This window comes from Poecilia formosa, unplaced genomic scaffold (genome assembly GCF_000485575.1).
Source record: "Poecilia formosa unplaced genomic scaffold, Poecilia_formosa-5.1.2 Scaffold182, whole genome shotgun sequence".
NCBI lineage: Eukaryota > Metazoa > Chordata > Actinopteri > Cyprinodontiformes > Poeciliidae > Poecilia > Poecilia formosa.
The window spans coordinates 1,052,333-1,069,983 of NW_006800121.1; the positions used below are offsets into that span (position 1 = coordinate 1,052,333).

Consider the following 17,651-nt stretch of genomic DNA (forward strand, 5'->3'; position numbering starts at 1 on the left):
ATATAATATAATATAATATAATATAATCAGAGCTTCCAACAAAACTTTGAAGCTCTATTTTGCCAGTTTCCGGACGGACATGTTGGACAGCCAATCATAAAGCGTAAAGACCTAAAGCCCACCCACAGTGCTAATGTGGCCAATTGTTGTTGACATATGTAGCAATGGGTGGAGTGAAGTACATAACATGATAGTGTGTCATGTATATATCCCGACGTCGGCAAGTAGAGAAAAATAGTTAGCTAGGCTTATCTTCTGAGGTAGTCGGGAGAAGCTGAGGTGCTAAATTAGTGAACAAAAAGAAAGAATATATAACAGTATTTATGACTTTATTTATATAACTCTATATATGCTGTCCAAATATTATCAAATTAAAACGTTAGAAACGAATTTCCTCCGAGCTCTCTTGCATTAAATGGAGGAGAAGAAGGAAGACGGGGACTCGGAGATACAGGAACACGGACCGGAGCACTGGTTCTCAAAATGGGAGCGGCAATGTTTAGCCGAAGCCGAGACGATGGACCCGGGCGAGGAAGAGGCCGACAATGACCAGGATAAACTCTGGCATCTCTTCCAGAACTCCGCCACTGCCGTAGCCCAATTATACAAAGGTAAAAAAAATGGCAGCACTTTCTTGTCAGCTTGTAATAGCTTGGCGAGAGGTATGTAGCTATTTAACAACTGCTAGTTGGTTAGCAACCCGGCTCTGTATCTACAGTAACTGTGAGCTAAATGCTAGCTAGCTTAGCCAGCTTGCTAGCCGGTATCAGAAGTAGCGTTCACAGGTGACTTTTTAAAGCTAAAGTTAGCTGGGTTGTGGTTTCCAGGGATTAGCATTTTCCTGTTTACGTAAAATATATATATATATATATATATATAGTGCCATACGTTGTTTTTCTGGATAACCAAAGCATAGCAATATAGATAAACGACAGTGACTACTTTCTTTAATATTATACAATTTGTTGACATTAACTAGATCGTAGCTAACTTCACATTAGCCAAGTAGTTACAAAATGGCGATGGTAACAACAGTCGTAGCTACGCGACATTCCCAGCTGACTGTCAGTGTTAACAAATGCTATGAAGTCAAAGTGGATATTTTTAAACGGTTCTTTACATATTTAACGAGAATACATCACTGTACGGTTGTTGATAAAACTCGTGTTTCCCTGCTAATCCGGAGGCTGCCTTTGGCGAGCGTTAAAATTACAAGATGGCGAGGAAAATATTTGCTCCCTGCTTTCACAGTCTAGTATTTTACATGTATAGATACCCCAACAGCAACGAGTTTGACGTATTGTTTGTCTTGTATGTATATTTCGCGTTGCTTAGGAACTTTACTGCTGAGAGTGCAGTTAAGTTCGGTACTTTCTCTCCGCTGCCCTGTTGGCCGTCTAGCTGCCTGCTGACATCTATTTTTATGCCAAACCCCATCTCTGCAGTTGTAGAGGCCAGACAAAATGGCGTTTATAAGTGAACCTCGCTTCTTCAACCCCAACCCTCGATATGCTTTAGTCGCATACTTCTCACAGAGAGTCCATATTAAAACAGCTCAGTGTTGTGTGATGTATAGTAACTCTCGTCTAACCTTCTCTTCCACAGACAGGGTATGCCACCAGCAGGGCCTGTCATTGTGGGTGCCGTTTCAGAATGCTGCTACTGCAGTAACCAACCTTTACAAAGGTACCTGTCCATGTGATTAGCATATGCTTTTTCAGCTGCTACCCGCTCATTAGACTTGACCCATCAGTTTAAAAGCTGAATAGAAGTGTGCTCACACGTATATTCATTCAGATGATGAGATGAACAGGTATCTATCATTGCTGTCCTCGTGTACCTCATGGTGTCAAAAGTTGTATTGTATTGATCGCTGCATTAAATGAATAGACTTCACAAGGTCTTTACAGATGAAACTAAAATACTTTAACAGAAATAAGTGAAATTGGCCAGAGCTGCAAAACTTAGTTAGGATACTAAATTCAGGTCTGTCAAGTTTTTTCTACAATACGCATTCCAGTGCCTTTAAAAAGTATTCACACTTGTTCATACTTTGTCGCATTACAACTGCAGGCTTCTATTTACATTATTGTAATTCTGTCTAGACTTATATAAAGCAGTAGGTCTCCACAATATAAGAGAATCACAGTAGAACATAATAACAGTAATTATTTACGATATTAGCAGCAGTGTATGCCTATTTTCTTCTGTCTTGTCTGTGCGTCTGTCCCTCTGTGACCTTTAGCATTCTGGGCAATGCCATTTGTTTCCAGTGTTGGCATCTGTTACTGCGAGATGCTGTCCAACTGGTTGAATATTACATTAGCATGTCATATGCAAGTTCATAACACTTAAAATATATTAGTCAACATTTATTGCGCTGCAAACAGTCCCTTTTGATATACATTTTGCACACACCGATATTATGATGTCGATGGTATATTTCTGCAGCTTATGGACTGAACGTGTTGAGAGGTTCAGTGTGTACTAGTTCTTCTGTAAGGCACAGCATGTATTAATATAAAGTATTACACTATTTAGATTGACTAAATTATTATTAGATCCATGACTGCAGAACTTTTGGAAATGATCAGTGATGTCTTCCACCTCAGAAAGTGTTGAAGCCCATCAGAGAAGTTGTGACCGGGGCATCCAGATAGGTCACCAACGGCGTAACAAGGTGGGTCTACATCTTTGTTGATGTTTTTTTTTTTTCCCTCTTTGTGAACTTGGTAACCTGTGTCCTTTACACATTCCTCTCATATTTGTCGTTTGCAATGGGGAAAACGGTTGATTTCAGATCACAGTTATATGTCCGCAGCAGCAGAAGGACCAGATAAACGTATCAAGCTTCAAACAGATGATACAACTGATTGGTTCCTTGCAGGATATGCTGGCCTGGGTGAAAAAGCGCCGAAGAACCATTCGTAGGGAGGATCTCATCAGCTTCCTGTGTGGCAAAGCCCCGCCACACAGGAGCAGCAGGACCAACTCTCGGCTGGCCATGGTGGCCCCCAGCAGGGCCAATTCCCCGGCTGAGACCGGCTCGTCTGTGGAGACGGACCTGCAGCCCTTCAGGGAGGCCATAGCTCTGCATGGTGAGGAAAGCTTAGTCTTGCTCTGACACGGCAGATATATTTGATATGTTTACTGCAACGTATGGGAGGTGTCGGGTAGAAGTTGGTTGGCGTTTTCTTTTTTTTTTTTTTCTTGTTTTTGATGGGTAAATGTTTCATCCACTAACACAACAAATCCATTAGATCTGTGGTAAAATAATTTATTTATAAGCTAAATGCGTTTCCTCCTGGTCAGCGTTATCTCCTTCTACATAAGTAACATCTGAGTTATGGTGTGTGAGTTTATATATAGTTGTTGGTCACGTGAGTCTGTTTCTTGCTTCAGTCATGTTTCTCTGCCACATGTCACCATTAGATAAGTTTGTTTTGCTGGGGTGTGTCGGCACCGGCCAATCCTAACTGCTGGTCCCGTTTTAACTCTCACCAAGGGAATGTCACGGAGCACAGCAAACTAAATCAAAAGTTTTTCTTTTTTTTTTTCTTTTTTGAAATTTTTAAAATTGATTTAAATTAACTTATCCTGTTCAGATGCATGGATACATGTTTGATTGCTCAGTATCTTACTTTAAAGAGTTTATATTCTAATGTAAACAAAATTAGATGGATCTGATGTCGAGTTGAATTGTGTGTGAAGTATTTTAGTCTCTGTCAGGAGATAAGGGAGTCTCCCTCACATACTGGTAATCTGTATTTTTCTACTTTAGTGATTTTTGTGGATGGGGACAATAGAGACAATTTTGTCTTACTGTTGTCTAAATATAAATGACCCAAATGTAATGACTTTACCTGTTAAAGTTTCATACATTTTGTCTACTTTTTGAGGATGACCAACTTAAGATTTGTATCTTTTATTTTGATTTTCTTGCAAGCTGTTTTCTTCAATTAATTAAAATTTATTTTGAGCACTTCTTCCTTGCTCTGCAGTCCACGGTTTCAGAAACGTTCTGTGTTCACATTAAGTCTTTGGACACTTTGCTGTGGATGCCAGTGTGTCTCAACGGTTTTCACCTTGGACCATCAAACTAAAAGCTTTAATATACTTGATTTATTTTTTAATTACTTGGACTGCTTTGATGGTACCACTGATGCTGTTGTGTAGACGGTGTGTAATCTAACTTAATTGACTAGAACTATTATGTGACGGCTTTGACGTTTTAAGCGAGAGAAAAGTAGAAAATGTAGCAGATGAGGTATTCACTTTTGAAATGTTTTAAAGCTGTTGGGTCGAGCTGAATGCTATATTGCTTTACAATATGTGCAATTTAGCTGCTGAAAAGACTGCTAGGGTGCATTGCAGTGGAGTTTCACTTTGTCATTCTCATAACTTCAGTGTCTAGTGACCAAGATCAGAAATCAAAAACTCAGGTGGCATAGTGGGGAAGTGTTATGTTATAAAAATTATACACCGATACATTATAGTAAAATACTGCTAATACTGTTGGATTGTCAAAAGATGCTCCAAGGTTTCAACAAAGAGCTGCTCAGTCCAGCATCCTAGCATGGCGAACTGCAGATCTATGAAGACGCACATGAACTTGATTGGACACAGGGAGCATTAATCAAGAGACTCAATGTAGCCCTTTTGGAGCTGCAGCACTTTGCAGCTTAGACTGGAGAATCTGCTGACAGGAAATTGAATAGTTAGTCTTCACAAATCTGGCCTTTATAGAAGAAATATTAAAAGGGGGGAGAAAAGAAAAGATGCTGTCTGTGGTGGAAAACCAATCGGTGTGAAACAGGAAACCATCTCATCTTGGTGAGGGGATGCTTTTCTTTAGAGGAAGCTGGATGGAGCGGTTGAAAGATGGAGTGAGATGTAGCAAGAAAGACTTGAGGTGAGAAAGAGGTTAACAGTAAAGGTTTAGATGAGAACATTAATGTGTTGGTAAAGTCCAGACGTGAAGCTAGACGTTTGCCATTTCTCATTTTGTCGTCTTCCTTATTGCTCTCATACCAACTGAAGTTCGTTGGGCCATCTTTTCCTCCTCAGGCCTGAGCGGCGCCATGGCGAGCATTAGCGTACGCTCCGGCGCTCCGGGTTCCCCGACGCACGTGAGCGGGAGCAGCAGCAACACGGGGAGCGCGAGCGGCGGTGGTGCGTCCTCTGGCTCCGGGCCGGTCTGCCGCAGCAGGCGCAACGGCCTCCAAGACGTCGACCTGAACACTTTCATTACAGAGGAGATGGCCCGACATCTGGACTCTACCGGCGCCACCGCCGCCGGGGGAGGAGGAAACAGGAAGCGCAACTCCACCCAGTGCAGCGATGTCATCACGGACTCTCCTACGCACAAACGCAACAGGGTGATCTGAGCTGCGTGATTAAGGTGGGATGAAGTCTTCAAAGCCAGAATGGACGGACGGACGGATGGGTCTTTGTAGTACAGATGTGCTGATGTACAGACTTCCAAACATCTGGACTGGAAATGAAAGTGAGGCCTGAAGGCTCTTGGTTGCATTTGTTCATGAATTGTGTTCCTTGTCTCCTTTTCCAACACTAAGTACAAATCCACAATGAGAGCAGTGTGTGTGTGTGTGTGTGTGTGTGTGTGTTTGTGAGAGAGAGAGAGAGAGAGTGTGCAATTTAGTGGGAAGTTTGGACGGCCTCACACATTCCTCAGACCAAGCTGCCCTGGAAAGGAGACAAAGAAGGAGGTCACTTACTAATTCTGGGATGTCGACGGTTTTCAATGAGCGGAAAGTACGGCGTGCAGCTCGACGAGCAAAAAGCCACTTAATCTCTGACACGCGTGTGTGCTTCCCTCCCTCAGTCTGTCATCCCCACCCATCACCTTAATAAGGAAGAGAGGGCCATGATCAAACGTCGGACACGCCAAAAAGAGAAAAAATGTCAAAAAAAAAACAAACATCGGACGGGGCTTGTCGAAGGCTCGACGTCGGACGGTGTGTTTTCTGTTACTTCCTGTTGCCTGACAGCGCTGCGGCTCGTTCACCCAGCATCACGTCTGTGGCTTTTGTAGCCAGTTGCCGGGCAGATGATGTCTGAGCAGGTGGAGATTAACGTTTGGACACTTAGACCATGTTTCTTTTTTTTTTTTTCCATCTTTCTGCTGTTTCCGCTTCGGTTGTGACTCGATGTTCTGCGGTTGGTTTTTCGTCTCTTCGCCCAGCAGTGTTAACGTTATCGGCTCATCGCCACTCCCTGCAGCTGGAACAGCCAAGTTGATTCTACACAAATCTTTTTATGTTTTTTGTCATGTTATCGTTTGATAATGGAAATGGAGTCTTATGCCCTTCCTTCTCTTTCCCTGCGTGTTATCATGAGATCCGCTGCAGTTTTGTGTGCTCGTGTGACAATTCCGATAAGTTGCAATAAGTATTTTTGTTTTTTTTTGCACTTAGCCTTCACCTCTGACTCATGCAAACAAATCGGCTCTTCCACTTTCCTCCCCCACTTGAAGTTGCTCTTTAACCCCCAGCAGGTGCTTAAAAAGCGAGTAAAACATTTGATTCCACCCAGTGGTGCGTTTATGCAACCATCCCTGTGTGAGAAATTATTTAATTTATTATAAATATCGTATTGGCAACTTGGTGCACTTGAATCGCTCTTAAGCTGGACTTGTGTGTCGGAGCATTTGATAGGAACGTTGTTGTTTTTGTTTTTTTGCCGCTCTTATAAAGCGATCATTCTGGGGTTCATTTCATTCATAAAGTGGTTGTTGCTTCTCTACTAACATGGATTACATCAGACACTGAGGTCACATAAATGAAGAAATTTGATTGTTTTTGGTTCAGTGAATAAGAAATGGACATGGAAGGAGTTTATTAGATTGAAAAAAAAAATAAGAGTAGCGCAGCCAAACCTGAACTTGCCTGTGGTTGTAATAATCCCAATAATTAGGGAAGCACTTATCAATCTATTCCTGGTTGATTCAGTTTTTTCTTTCTTTCTTTGCAAGCACTAAATAATAATAATAAAAAAGTAAGAAATTAAAGCATTGGAAAGCACTTGTGCAGCAAAGCACAGATCCTGAACCATGATCTGATTTTTGGTGAACTCGGAAATGAATCAGAAAACTGGCTGATGCATTTATGGACTCAAAAAGTGGGAGTTCTTAATTGTATACACATTTAATGAATAGGGAAAAAAACAAACAAATCTGACCAACGCCAGCTGAATGAAGCAAACCAGATGCAACACCTGTTTATAAGTTATAACTTTGTGAGATTGAAAGTTTTTAGTTTTGCTGACTTGATGTCTCATGCTCTCTGCTCTTCTTTGTGACTTGGTTCACTCCTCTCAGATGATTATTTTTCTTTTAAGGATTAAAAATAATTAAGTTTTCTTTGAAGTGGCACGACAGGATATGCTGCTTTCGTCGCAGATTTCATTGTGTTGATTATTGTGATATTTTATATTTAGATCCTGCTGGCTGAAGGAAGAGCTGATTTCTCAATTCTGTCGAAGCAAAGTCCAGAGCCTGGAGTTTTAAATTGATATTTGTTGAAACTTTAGGTGAAAACGGAAAGAACGTCCTGATCAATAGGAAGTAGTTTCGTCAGATTTTCCTGTTGCCATAATAACATTTCAAGTCGGTTGACTTCAAGATACTTAATTTAGGAATCTGAAGTGAATCCTGACCTGCCCGTTTCCTATCTTTTGGTTTATTTAGAGTTGACATGTTTTTGTTCTTTTCCTCAGTCGGTCATGGCCTTCATCACCTTCATCAGTCTGACTCATGCCACATGATGTCTTCAGAGCCAAAACTATGATCAGCTGTTTCTGGATACTTATTTGTCTAAAATAAGATAAATGGCTAATCTATATACTTAACAAATAATTGTTGGTATGATATATGTGGCTCACATTGTAAAATAAATAAAGCAGTTCAGTTGAAATTGTCTGAGTTATGCATTTTCATTTTTTTAAGCTATATACTGTGTCCAGCCATTCAGAAAAGAGATCACGTTTTAGCGAGAAAAGTAAAAACTGTTCAACTTGGGCATAGCCCTATTTTGACATACCCAACAAAAGATCCAGGAAAAATATTAAACTGGGAATATACTCCTAACAATACACATAATAAATGGAAGGTTTCAATCAAAGCAACAGGGTTTTCCATATGTAAACGTCAGTTTATCGTCATTTCTCAAAACGTGTTTTCCTAACAGGCGGAAAAACTAATGGCCACCAACAGTTCAGTCTTGAACCACCAGAGGGCGCCAAGATACCGTATTAAAAAGATGCGCCCGTCCTTTACTTCCCTCGAAGAGTCGCTGTATTGATTTTGTATTTCCAAATATCAAGTGGACATTTACCATGAAAAGATTACCTGGCGAGCTAAAGTTGAGCTCTGTATTAACAGAACTCAACATTCTCATTATTAAATACTAGTAGCTTAGACAATTTCACACATTTGCATTTATTTACAGGCTTAAATAATTAAGTGTTGCAACAACTGTAAACTTAAATGACAAATGTAAAGCAGACACAACCTTAAACGAGATCAAATAAAAAAAAAAAGAAAATCAAAATGGGGTTCAACAAAGTCTGGGGTATAGTGGGGGGAAAAAAGCCAACTAATACATACCGTTTCATTTTAAAAGCAAAACTACATGGGTGTAGGGTTACATATACAGCCAACGCTGTTGAAGATCCACCAGCTGAATTTTATAAGGTTTTAACCTCTCCTTCACTTACGAGCAGCAGATGAGGCAAAACATTGGTGTATAAAATAAATCAAGATCCAGGTTGTTTTTGTATCTGACATTAAGGATTCAGAAGAACAGTTAAATGAAATCCTAGTGTGATGTTTTGATGAGAAAAGTCCACTGCAGTTCTCCAGGAGCTCCCACCCGTCTGATCGCAGGGCTGGCTTAAAGTGTTGCGGTGCGGTTCAGATCTGGCTGAGCGGCAGGAACTTCTGGTAGTAGCTCTTGGTTACATCAATCATGAGATCCTGTGTGCATTCTGGGAGCTCTGCTGAAAACAGACCTGGAGGAGCACCAAAGAGAGAGAGGGGAGGAAAAAAAACTATTAAAAGCAGTTTTGGTGGAAAAGGAAGACAAATAAGTCTGCTGTGTGTCCTGCTGACCTGGACATCCGGAGAAGACGGTGAAAGGTGGCACCACTGTCTCAGGAGGAAGCACCGTGTTGTCTAGGATCTTGCAGCAGTCTTTCAGCACACACCGACGGCCCTGCAAGACCGAACGAATAAAATTAACAAACATCTTTCACCACCTCCCGGAAGTCGTACTGATTCAGTTTTGCACTCTTTTAAGTTCCACTGTCTAAAATGTTGGTTAGAAAAAGAATACAAGACAGGAAAAAAAATAAATAAAAAAATCATACAGTTTGTATGAAACTGAAAATCCACTTCAAAATATAGGACCTGCAAAAATTACATTCCAAAAGGACAAAAGGAAGGAAACTTTATGGATGGATGGATAAAAGGTGGACAAACTGATGGGATTAAAAACAGACATAAATAAAGAAATGTACAAATAAGTAGAAAGATGATACATTCATACAACTTAAAAAAAATGGTAGAGAAACCAGAAGTTTACAAACATATATATATATTTTTTTTTTTAAATCTCACTGATATTAAATCAGACCAGGCTTCTGTTCTGATTTCAAAGTCGTTGATAAATAAATCTCCGACACGTCATTTTCCCAATATTGTTACATTTAGCCAATAGAAATAATTTTGGTAATCCTAACTGACCTGCATGAGAAGCTTAGTCTGATTCAACTGTAAATGCCGAAGGGGAAAAAAAAACAAAACAAACAAAAAAAAAAACTGTATGTCTTTTTATTTGTTGTATGTAAACTGTATTTCTCCATACTCTATTTCCATAAATATTCTGTCTATATGTCCTCCAATCCCTCCCCCACCCCCAATAGATATTAATCTGTTGTTTCGGCGCTGTTTGCCATCTTCTCTTCAAAGCATGACCACCATGTGACTGTGGAAGACTGTAGCTGGGAGGCAGTCCCACTTTTTTCCTCTATTTTTTAAGGCTGTCTTTTAACCGTTCTTGGGTTCGTTGGTTCAAAAATTTCTCTCTCCCCCCACTTACTATCACACAGTTCTTGCCGATGTGGACATAGGAACCGATCTGCGCTGCATTGACCACACAGTCCTCCTCGATGAAGACATGGTCTCCAATATGGAGCGGGAAAAACGCCACACTGAAGCAAAACAGGGATAAGGACAAGATACGCTGAATGATTAAAAACATACAGATGTAAGACTCTACAAGCCTGCAGAATGAGTGACTGCAATACAGTTTGGTTAGGTTTTTTTTAATGCATTATATACAGAGAGATGAAGACATTTGCAAAAACTCAAACATCTGAATCAGTTTTAAGACAGAACTAAAACAAGATTAAATGTGACATGATCAGCTTGAAGACGTGGAACATGAGAAGAATCCCTTACCCTTTGCTGAACTTTTTAAAAGGTGGTCGAATAACACTCCGGCTTTTTACAACACAGTGTCTACCCACTCTGACATTAGCCAGGTCCCCCCTGATGATGCAGTCATTCATCACAATAGTCTGAAGAAGAAGAAAAAACCAGGACAAGCAAAGCTTAAAACCAGATTTCTCTCCGTTAGCTCGGTGCGTTCGTGTTGTTTTCTCACTTTGCCGTTCAGTACGATGTTTTGACTCCCGCACAGCACGGACTGCCTGCTCACTTTGTTTCCAGAAGCCTGCAAAAACCACAACATGAGTATTAAACCCCTCTTCTGGCGTCCAACGCCCTTCTCCACATTAGCAGACAGCTAGTTAAAAGAGCCGCTACTTTAGCTACTAAAGGATTCAAACGCCGCATCTATTACCGTTTCAATGTACTCCGCTTTGTTGTACAGTATTTCAGACAGCTCCATGGTTAGTAATTAGTTATAATATCAACGACAGAAGTTATTGTTATTTGATAAAAACATCTAGTTATTTCCAGCTCTGAGTTCAGCCCTTTTCACTTCCTGTGTTCTGCGCATGCTCATTCAAGGATCGATTGGTCTGCCCTTGACACTTCCATAATGATCCTTTTAAATAAATTATTATTCGTATGAGTATCACTTTTAAAAAAGACTTCTATAGTATACTATAAAATATTAACCAAAAATAAACAGCAAATAATTTTTTAAAGAAAAATCCTCTCGTATTTAACGCGCATGCGCAGATTGGAGCCCTTGACCTGGAGTCTTCTAACTTGCCTCCGATTCAGCAGGTTCTCCTACAACATGGCGGCCCGTGTCCTGCAGCAGTGTGTCCGCTCGCTTGGCCGGCCCTCATTGAGGCTTTGCCCGGTCAACCTCGCGCTCAGAGCGGCTGTCGCCCCGGCAGTCACCGTCCACCGACCATTCTCCTTCGCTGCAGACAGCCGGAGGACGCGGTGGCTGGGACAGAGCAGGGTGAGTTGCTGCTAGCGCGGCGCAGAGCTGCGGCCTAGCTGTGTGACCTACCCGATGTCTTTCAAAGCTCACAGGCTAATAGCGTCTGCTGCAGGTTTACTGAGATGTCTGACCTTTGTTTTAGCTCGCGGACTAATTTTTCAACACGATTGTGTGGCCACAGTTATGAAGGAATGCTATTGCGACACAACTGCTGAGTTTTGTGGCTTGTTAGCACATAAAGCTAGCTGTTAGCAAAATTTACTGGCATGTGTTGTTGTACTTGTGTTGAGTAAGTCTGCACCCCAGACACGCATTAAATTAAATGCTTCTAACAGTGAATAATAACCACTCTCTAAAGGCATGTCTTTATACACTTAGAAGACTGCGAAGGAATAGCAGAAAGGTTCAATTTACGCAACAAAGACATCACTATGGATTTGTTATTGAAAACTTGAGTCTTCAGGGTTAATTACTAAATATTCTGTGCAGTACACGTTTGCTTTACTACTTTTTACAGGTGAAGACGAGCAAAAATGTAACCGGTCTAAATTAAAAGATTTATCCCCTTTCCTCCAAACAGTTGTTCATCCTATCCACTCTGCACTGTAGTTAACATTTATTCCTAGTTTATTACAATTTCTTCAAGAATTAAATCATAAAGTGCAAGTACACCAAAGGCACGCTGTTACGAGCTTGTTTATTTTTATCTTGTTTATAATATCTTTTTAGTATGGACCTTCTTGTGTGTCTTTAATAAAGATATTATCTTCTCTTAGTAGAAATTAGAAATTGGCATTACAAAACAATTCATTTGCTGAAATACCTTCTTGAATGAACCATGGAAATGCTTGAACGTGTCGCTTCATACATTCCTTTGCATTTTGCGGATTGTGGAAGTAGCCTAACTTAAGTCGTCTTCCGTCAGTAATCACTTCCCCACTGAAAAATGTTAACTGATTGTAAAAAGATTGGATTTTTTGGGTTCCCAAGTGTCTGTTATTATCAGGATTTTGCTGAAAAACAGTGGATCTTTAGTTTAACAGTGGAGAGAAATGCGTTGATCTGAACTTTCCTGTCTCTTTCTCCCGGGCCTTGCTTAGATCTCATCAGTGGGGTTGCTGTGCCGACAGTATGGCGACCTGCCCCCTCTCACCCTAGAAACCATCAAAGACCGTGTCTTGTATGTACTGAAACTCTACGACAAGATCAACCCAGAAAAGGTGAGTTGTTGCAAAGCGAGACAAAAAAAAAGGTTTCTATTGGATCTTTAGGAAGTCTATATTTTCTTGAGTCAGCATGACTTATTTAAAATGCAATGAAATCACTAAATAATTGTTTTACTCTCCAGCTTCAGGTAACCTCCCATTTCATGAAAGATTTGGGACTGGACAGCTTGGACCAGGTGGAGATCATAATGGCCATGGAAGACGAGTTTGGTGAGAGCCGGTTGGTTAGTTGTCCAGGTTGAGAAGCAAAGAAGTAGAGATCGCCATGCAGAAATCAGTGGCTCATCTTATAGCATAAGATGCTCTTGAACTTAAAAAAAAAAAAAAAAAAAACCAGGGTCATGTTTTGGATTTCAGTTTTTTTTCGTTTATTGGACCTTCCTATTCCGTTTCTGCTGCAGGCTTTGAGATCCCAGATGCTGAAGCAGAGAAGCTCATGACTCCTGAGGAGATTGTACAGTACATTGCAGACAAGAAGGATGTTTATGAATAATGGTTCAAAGGCAAGTGCTTCCGCTCTGCTCTCAGCTTCTCCGGAGTGTACACCTTCATTTGATTTTTCACATCACTTTCTACTTGCAGAACGTGCCCACCCCATGGGAAGTACTTACGAAGCAGATCGGCGCCACTTTTTTTTTTCCCCACTTCGACATCCCCGCCCTCGTCAAGCTCTTCGGTCCATCGTAGCGACGTCTGCAATCGCCTGCCGTGTCTTGTGTTTCACTGTATTTAAAAGCGAACATGTGCTCGGGAGCTTGGATGTTGAGAACCTGTATTCTCAACACAGAATCTATCAAAGCCCTGAGTTTTATTTTACTTCAGGTTCCAGCCTGTCAAATTGATGTATAATTTTCTCATGAATAGATCAATAAAGGCAGGATGTTTGGTTCTGTAAACGCGGCTCCGGTCTCATTTCATTCAAAGCATACGAATACAGATGCGATTTCTTTGTTACAAGAATTAAGTTTTGTATTAAACACCCAGTACAGATTTGTCATTTCCATTGATGAAAAGCAAAGCACTTTGGAGGAAAAAGGGAGTAATTTATGCAATGGGATAGAGACTACTTCTGCTTCTTACCTGGAAAACACTGAACATAAAACACCAAGGACTTTCCAGGTAGTGGAGAAAATAAAGACGTGGTGAGCTGGAGCGTTTTGTCACTGTTAGTCTTTTATTGAGGGTTGTACCCAAGTTATACAGCTTTGTATGCTGGCTGCAGGAGCCAGACGGTTACAAACAGTAATCAGTATACGAGTACAGCCAACAGAAGACCTACTAACTACTACTCTACATCTTAATACAGATTCTCCTAATACTAAAATCCAGAAAATTAAAGAGAAAAAAAAAAAACAGAACAAACCAAGCAACAAAAAAAAAAGGATAAAAAGATTAAATGAACCCAAACATATAGACAGCATCAGAGGAGACATTCATTATTAGAGCACACTGGAGTTGGTTTTCTATACCATGTAATATCAGGCGACTTCATTTTTTTTTTAATGTTTTTGTGTTTTTTGTCAATTTATACCCATACAAATAAAGATTGTCCTTCAAAAAGTGCAGATTCCACTGAAGTTAAGATAAAACCCTTTGATGAGCCGAGGAAGACATTTGGAAAATGAAAGCAAAAGGTACTTCCTGTTCTGTTTGTTGGAAAGGACCGCGTCCTCCCGATGATTAGACACTGTACGCTTATATTCTCATATATTTATATATATATATTATGTATAGTTTCAACAGTCTCCCCAAAGCAATGTGCATAATAGTTTTAAAGGTGATCCAACTACACACTGTGGATTGATAGAATCTCTATAAAAAACATTGTAGTTGTGTAAAATTTGCAGTTTCACCGGCCAAGCTGGGAAAATAAATGGACTTTGCAAATCTTAACCTGTCGTCTCCTGCTACAACTGGCCCTGTTAGGTAATAAAGGTTTATCAGGTTGTTTTGTGTTTTTTTTTTGTTTTGTTTTTGTTTTTTTGCTTTTTGTTTTGTTTTTTTTTAAGATTATTAGAAGCAGTACAATTCAAAGATGGCACATGTTTGAGGAACGTTATTGGGAATCCCATCTCAGCTGCGTTTCTACAAAGGGATTTTTTTTAATATATATATAATTTAGAGAACAGAAAACCCAAGGTGGACATGGAAGCCTGGGTTCAACACTCCACTGCATAGTCTCTCTGAGCAACACCCAACCCCGAGAAAGAAAAGGGGGAAAAAAATAAAAGTAAAAAAATAAATCCCACCCGTCCCCGACCCACATCTTTGTGCTGGTTAGACTAAAGCTTTTCAGGGTTTGTACATGTGTGGTCATACTAAGTGTAAAACAAAAGACAGCAGATTCTCACAGTTTTTGTTTTTCTTAAAAAATAAAATAAAAAATAAAAATAGCCTTAGCACTTTTGATCGACCGTAGGAGCCGTTGGGTGTGTGTTATGATATAATATAGCATTTTAGTCACAGGATAGTTAAGAGAAAAAAAAAAAAAACACAAGTCACATTATTTGTACTTTAAATATATATATTTTTTAAAGTAGTAGAGTTTCACCAGCGACCCTCCCTCCTCTCCTATCAATCTCTTTCCTTCTTTCCTCCCCTCGTCTGGCCCTGTCGTCAAGCTGCTTGGCAGCTTTTTGGGGATTGTACATTGCTCATGGTGGTTTTCCTCATGTCATCTTTTTGCAAATGTATTTTTTTTTTCTTCAAGCATTTAACATTGTCCAGCTTTTTAAATACATATATGCACACATACAGCTTAAAAAAAAAAAGAAAAACAAAAAAAATCAATCCCTTTCCTTCCCTAGCAACCCTCCCTCCTCGATTTGGCATAAGTTCACTCTCTCTCTCTCTCTCTCTCACACACACACACACACACACACACACACGTGCATCTTCACACACACCAACAGTAGATTGAACAAGACAGAAAGATAGCACAATTCTGCTGGGAACAAAAAAAAAAAAAAAAAATTACTGAGAGGCGTTTTACAGACGTTGCTTGTCCCTTCTCTAACAGCGCTAGCGATGCCACCTCCGAGGCTGCTCAGAGCTCAGTTATCGTCCCACTAACGTTTAAGGTAAGGATACTAAAGTAGGACAAAACCGCTCTTAGATCAGCGCAGGAAAATGTGCGTTGCTAAAAACAAAACAAAGCAAAACAAAAATAAATCAGAATGAACAAAGTCCTTTTAAACGAGCAGAAAGGGAATATGGACAGATTGGGGTCGACTTCCTCCGAACGCTCAAGACAGTTTCTTTTTCTTTTGGATCTTCTCCCCTGTAACTGAGCTTAGGGTTTGGATGTGGGAGAGTCGATTCAAGATAAGCCAGCAAGGAAGTGAGTGGAACCCTGTGTGTCCCTGAAAACGAGCCTTATAAGTCACATCCTCTTGCCTGAGTCACAAAGGGGCTAAAAAAAATAAAATCAAAACTATTTTCAGTCATGGATAGGTCCCGCCATGATCGCCAGGCATGGTCAGAACATCCCCCTGCTTCTTAACCCCGCCCTCCAACAACAAACCACGAGCAGCAGCTGCAGTTCCTGCTCCGTCCCATGCGGTGGCGACATGGCTGAAGATGCTGAATGGGTCAAATCGGAGCTCTGCTGAGCCTTTTTTTTTTAACCGTTTTCGCTACAATCCGAGGCGAGGAAAAAACAAAACAAAACAACAAAAAAAACTAAGCACCGTCGACTTTAGCCGCAGCTCACGCCACACAATAGTTACCCTGTCGCTAAGCTAAATCCTCGCCCGGCCTTATGACCCCGACCCGACTCCGGTGTTTCCTCCAATCCGCCCGAGTGCAAAATCCAAGGCTCCTCAGTTCATTCTGTCAACTTAACTAAAAAAAAAAAAACTAAAAACACAGTTCAGATGTTCCATTTGATAACTTCAACAAGACAAATGCACAAGATATATATTTATATATATTTTTAGTTTAAGCAAAGAGATGTGGAATTAAGTAAACTAATCTTTTTTGTATGATTGAATTATTTGGTAGAGAGCATTCAATACTGGCACACACCACTGTCAAGTCTGGCTAATACTCAAGGTTTATTCACTACATACGTCTCAAAGTCGCTTATTTTATATATTCACGGTGGAGAAAAAAGAAAAAAAAAAGAAGAAAAGAATACACAACTAAAGCCAAAAAAGCTTGTAGTACTTCTGAAATAAAAACTTTATATTGGTGTTGGGAGTGGGGGATGTTAATGTGTACATGCCAACACACACGCATAACAGGCTGAACACGGGAAGAGAAAAGTAAAAATAACACGAGAAAAGAAAATTAAGGTCCATGGCTTCCGCTAATGCTGATCTCGTCCAACGTGCTCTGAAGCTTTCGCCTTGTCGCGCTAAAAATTGTGCATCATAGTAACTCAACAATCACTGGTATATAGGTAAATTTAATGTTCACGCAAGTATTTCTTTTGAAATCAACAGTTACATTCACACGGTTCTCTCTCTCTCTCTCTCTCCCTCTCTCTCGCACACACACGCACACACAAACAAATTCATGATGTCAGAAACTTCAGATGAGTACCCCACCCTTCCCAGACCCAAAGGATGGGAAGAGAAAACCAACCAACCAAAAAAAGAAAAAATAAAGAACAGAAAAAAAAATTAAGAAAATAAAAACAGTACAACAATACAATCATATTCTATTTGTAAACAGGTAGAAGCCACTTGACTTGTTGCATCTTCGGACACATTTAGGATCAAGGCAATGAAATGTGGACGACTTTTGCACTGTTAAAATATCTTCAACCAAAAAAAAAAAAAAATTTTTGTTTTCTTCGTTTTTTGTTATATACCTTTTTAAAACACATTTGTGGCAATGATTATAAGCAACGAAACAAAAACAAAAAAAATAGCATGTAGTCGTACTTAATGAAACATTTCAAACATTTTTTTTGAGAGACAGGGAACAAAAACGAAAAGAAAAACCTCTCGGCAGGCCTTGTGAATACGAGAGGCTACAG

At 40.1% G+C, this 17,651-nt stretch overlaps 3 protein-coding genes across 3 annotated transcripts; 2 read left to right on the forward strand and 1 right to left on the reverse strand.

Annotated features, from left to right (window-relative positions):
* The first annotated feature begins 178 nt into the window (after nucleotides 1–178).
* hapstr1a (HUWE1 associated protein modifying stress responses a) lies at nucleotides 179–7,931 on the forward strand. The gene is made up of 5 exons (XM_007565745.2): nucleotides 179–611; nucleotides 1,606–1,686; nucleotides 2,613–2,680; nucleotides 2,888–3,098; nucleotides 5,068–7,931. The coding sequence occupies exons 1-5, from the start codon at nucleotides 416–418 to the stop codon at nucleotides 5,385–5,387; spliced, it is 876 nt and encodes a 291-aa protein (XP_007565807.1). The 5' UTR covers nucleotides 179–415; the 3' UTR covers nucleotides 5,388–7,931.
* Nucleotides 7,932–8,439: 508 nt separating this feature from the next.
* On the reverse strand, nucleotides 8,440–11,047 carry dctn5 (dynactin 5). Its single transcript, XM_007565746.2, has 6 exons — nucleotides 10,884–11,047; nucleotides 10,686–10,754; nucleotides 10,481–10,599; nucleotides 10,119–10,230; nucleotides 9,131–9,233; nucleotides 8,440–9,030 (listed from the first exon to the last, which is right to left on the reverse strand). Exons 1-6 carry the CDS (start codon nucleotides 10,929–10,931, stop codon nucleotides 8,933–8,935), a joined length of 549 nt encoding a protein of 182 aa, XP_007565808.1. The 5' UTR covers nucleotides 10,932–11,047; the 3' UTR covers nucleotides 8,440–8,932.
* Nucleotides 11,048–11,236: 189 nt separating this feature from the next.
* ndufab1b (NADH:ubiquinone oxidoreductase subunit AB1b) lies at nucleotides 11,237–13,563 on the forward strand. The gene is made up of 5 exons (XM_007565747.2): nucleotides 11,237–11,459; nucleotides 12,542–12,661; nucleotides 12,790–12,877; nucleotides 13,069–13,170; nucleotides 13,250–13,563. Exons 1-4 carry the CDS (start codon nucleotides 11,289–11,291, stop codon nucleotides 13,158–13,160), a joined length of 471 nt encoding a protein of 156 aa, XP_007565809.1. The 5' UTR covers nucleotides 11,237–11,288; the 3' UTR covers nucleotides 13,161–13,170; nucleotides 13,250–13,563.
* The last annotated feature ends 4,088 nt before the right edge of the window (nucleotides 13,564–17,651 follow it).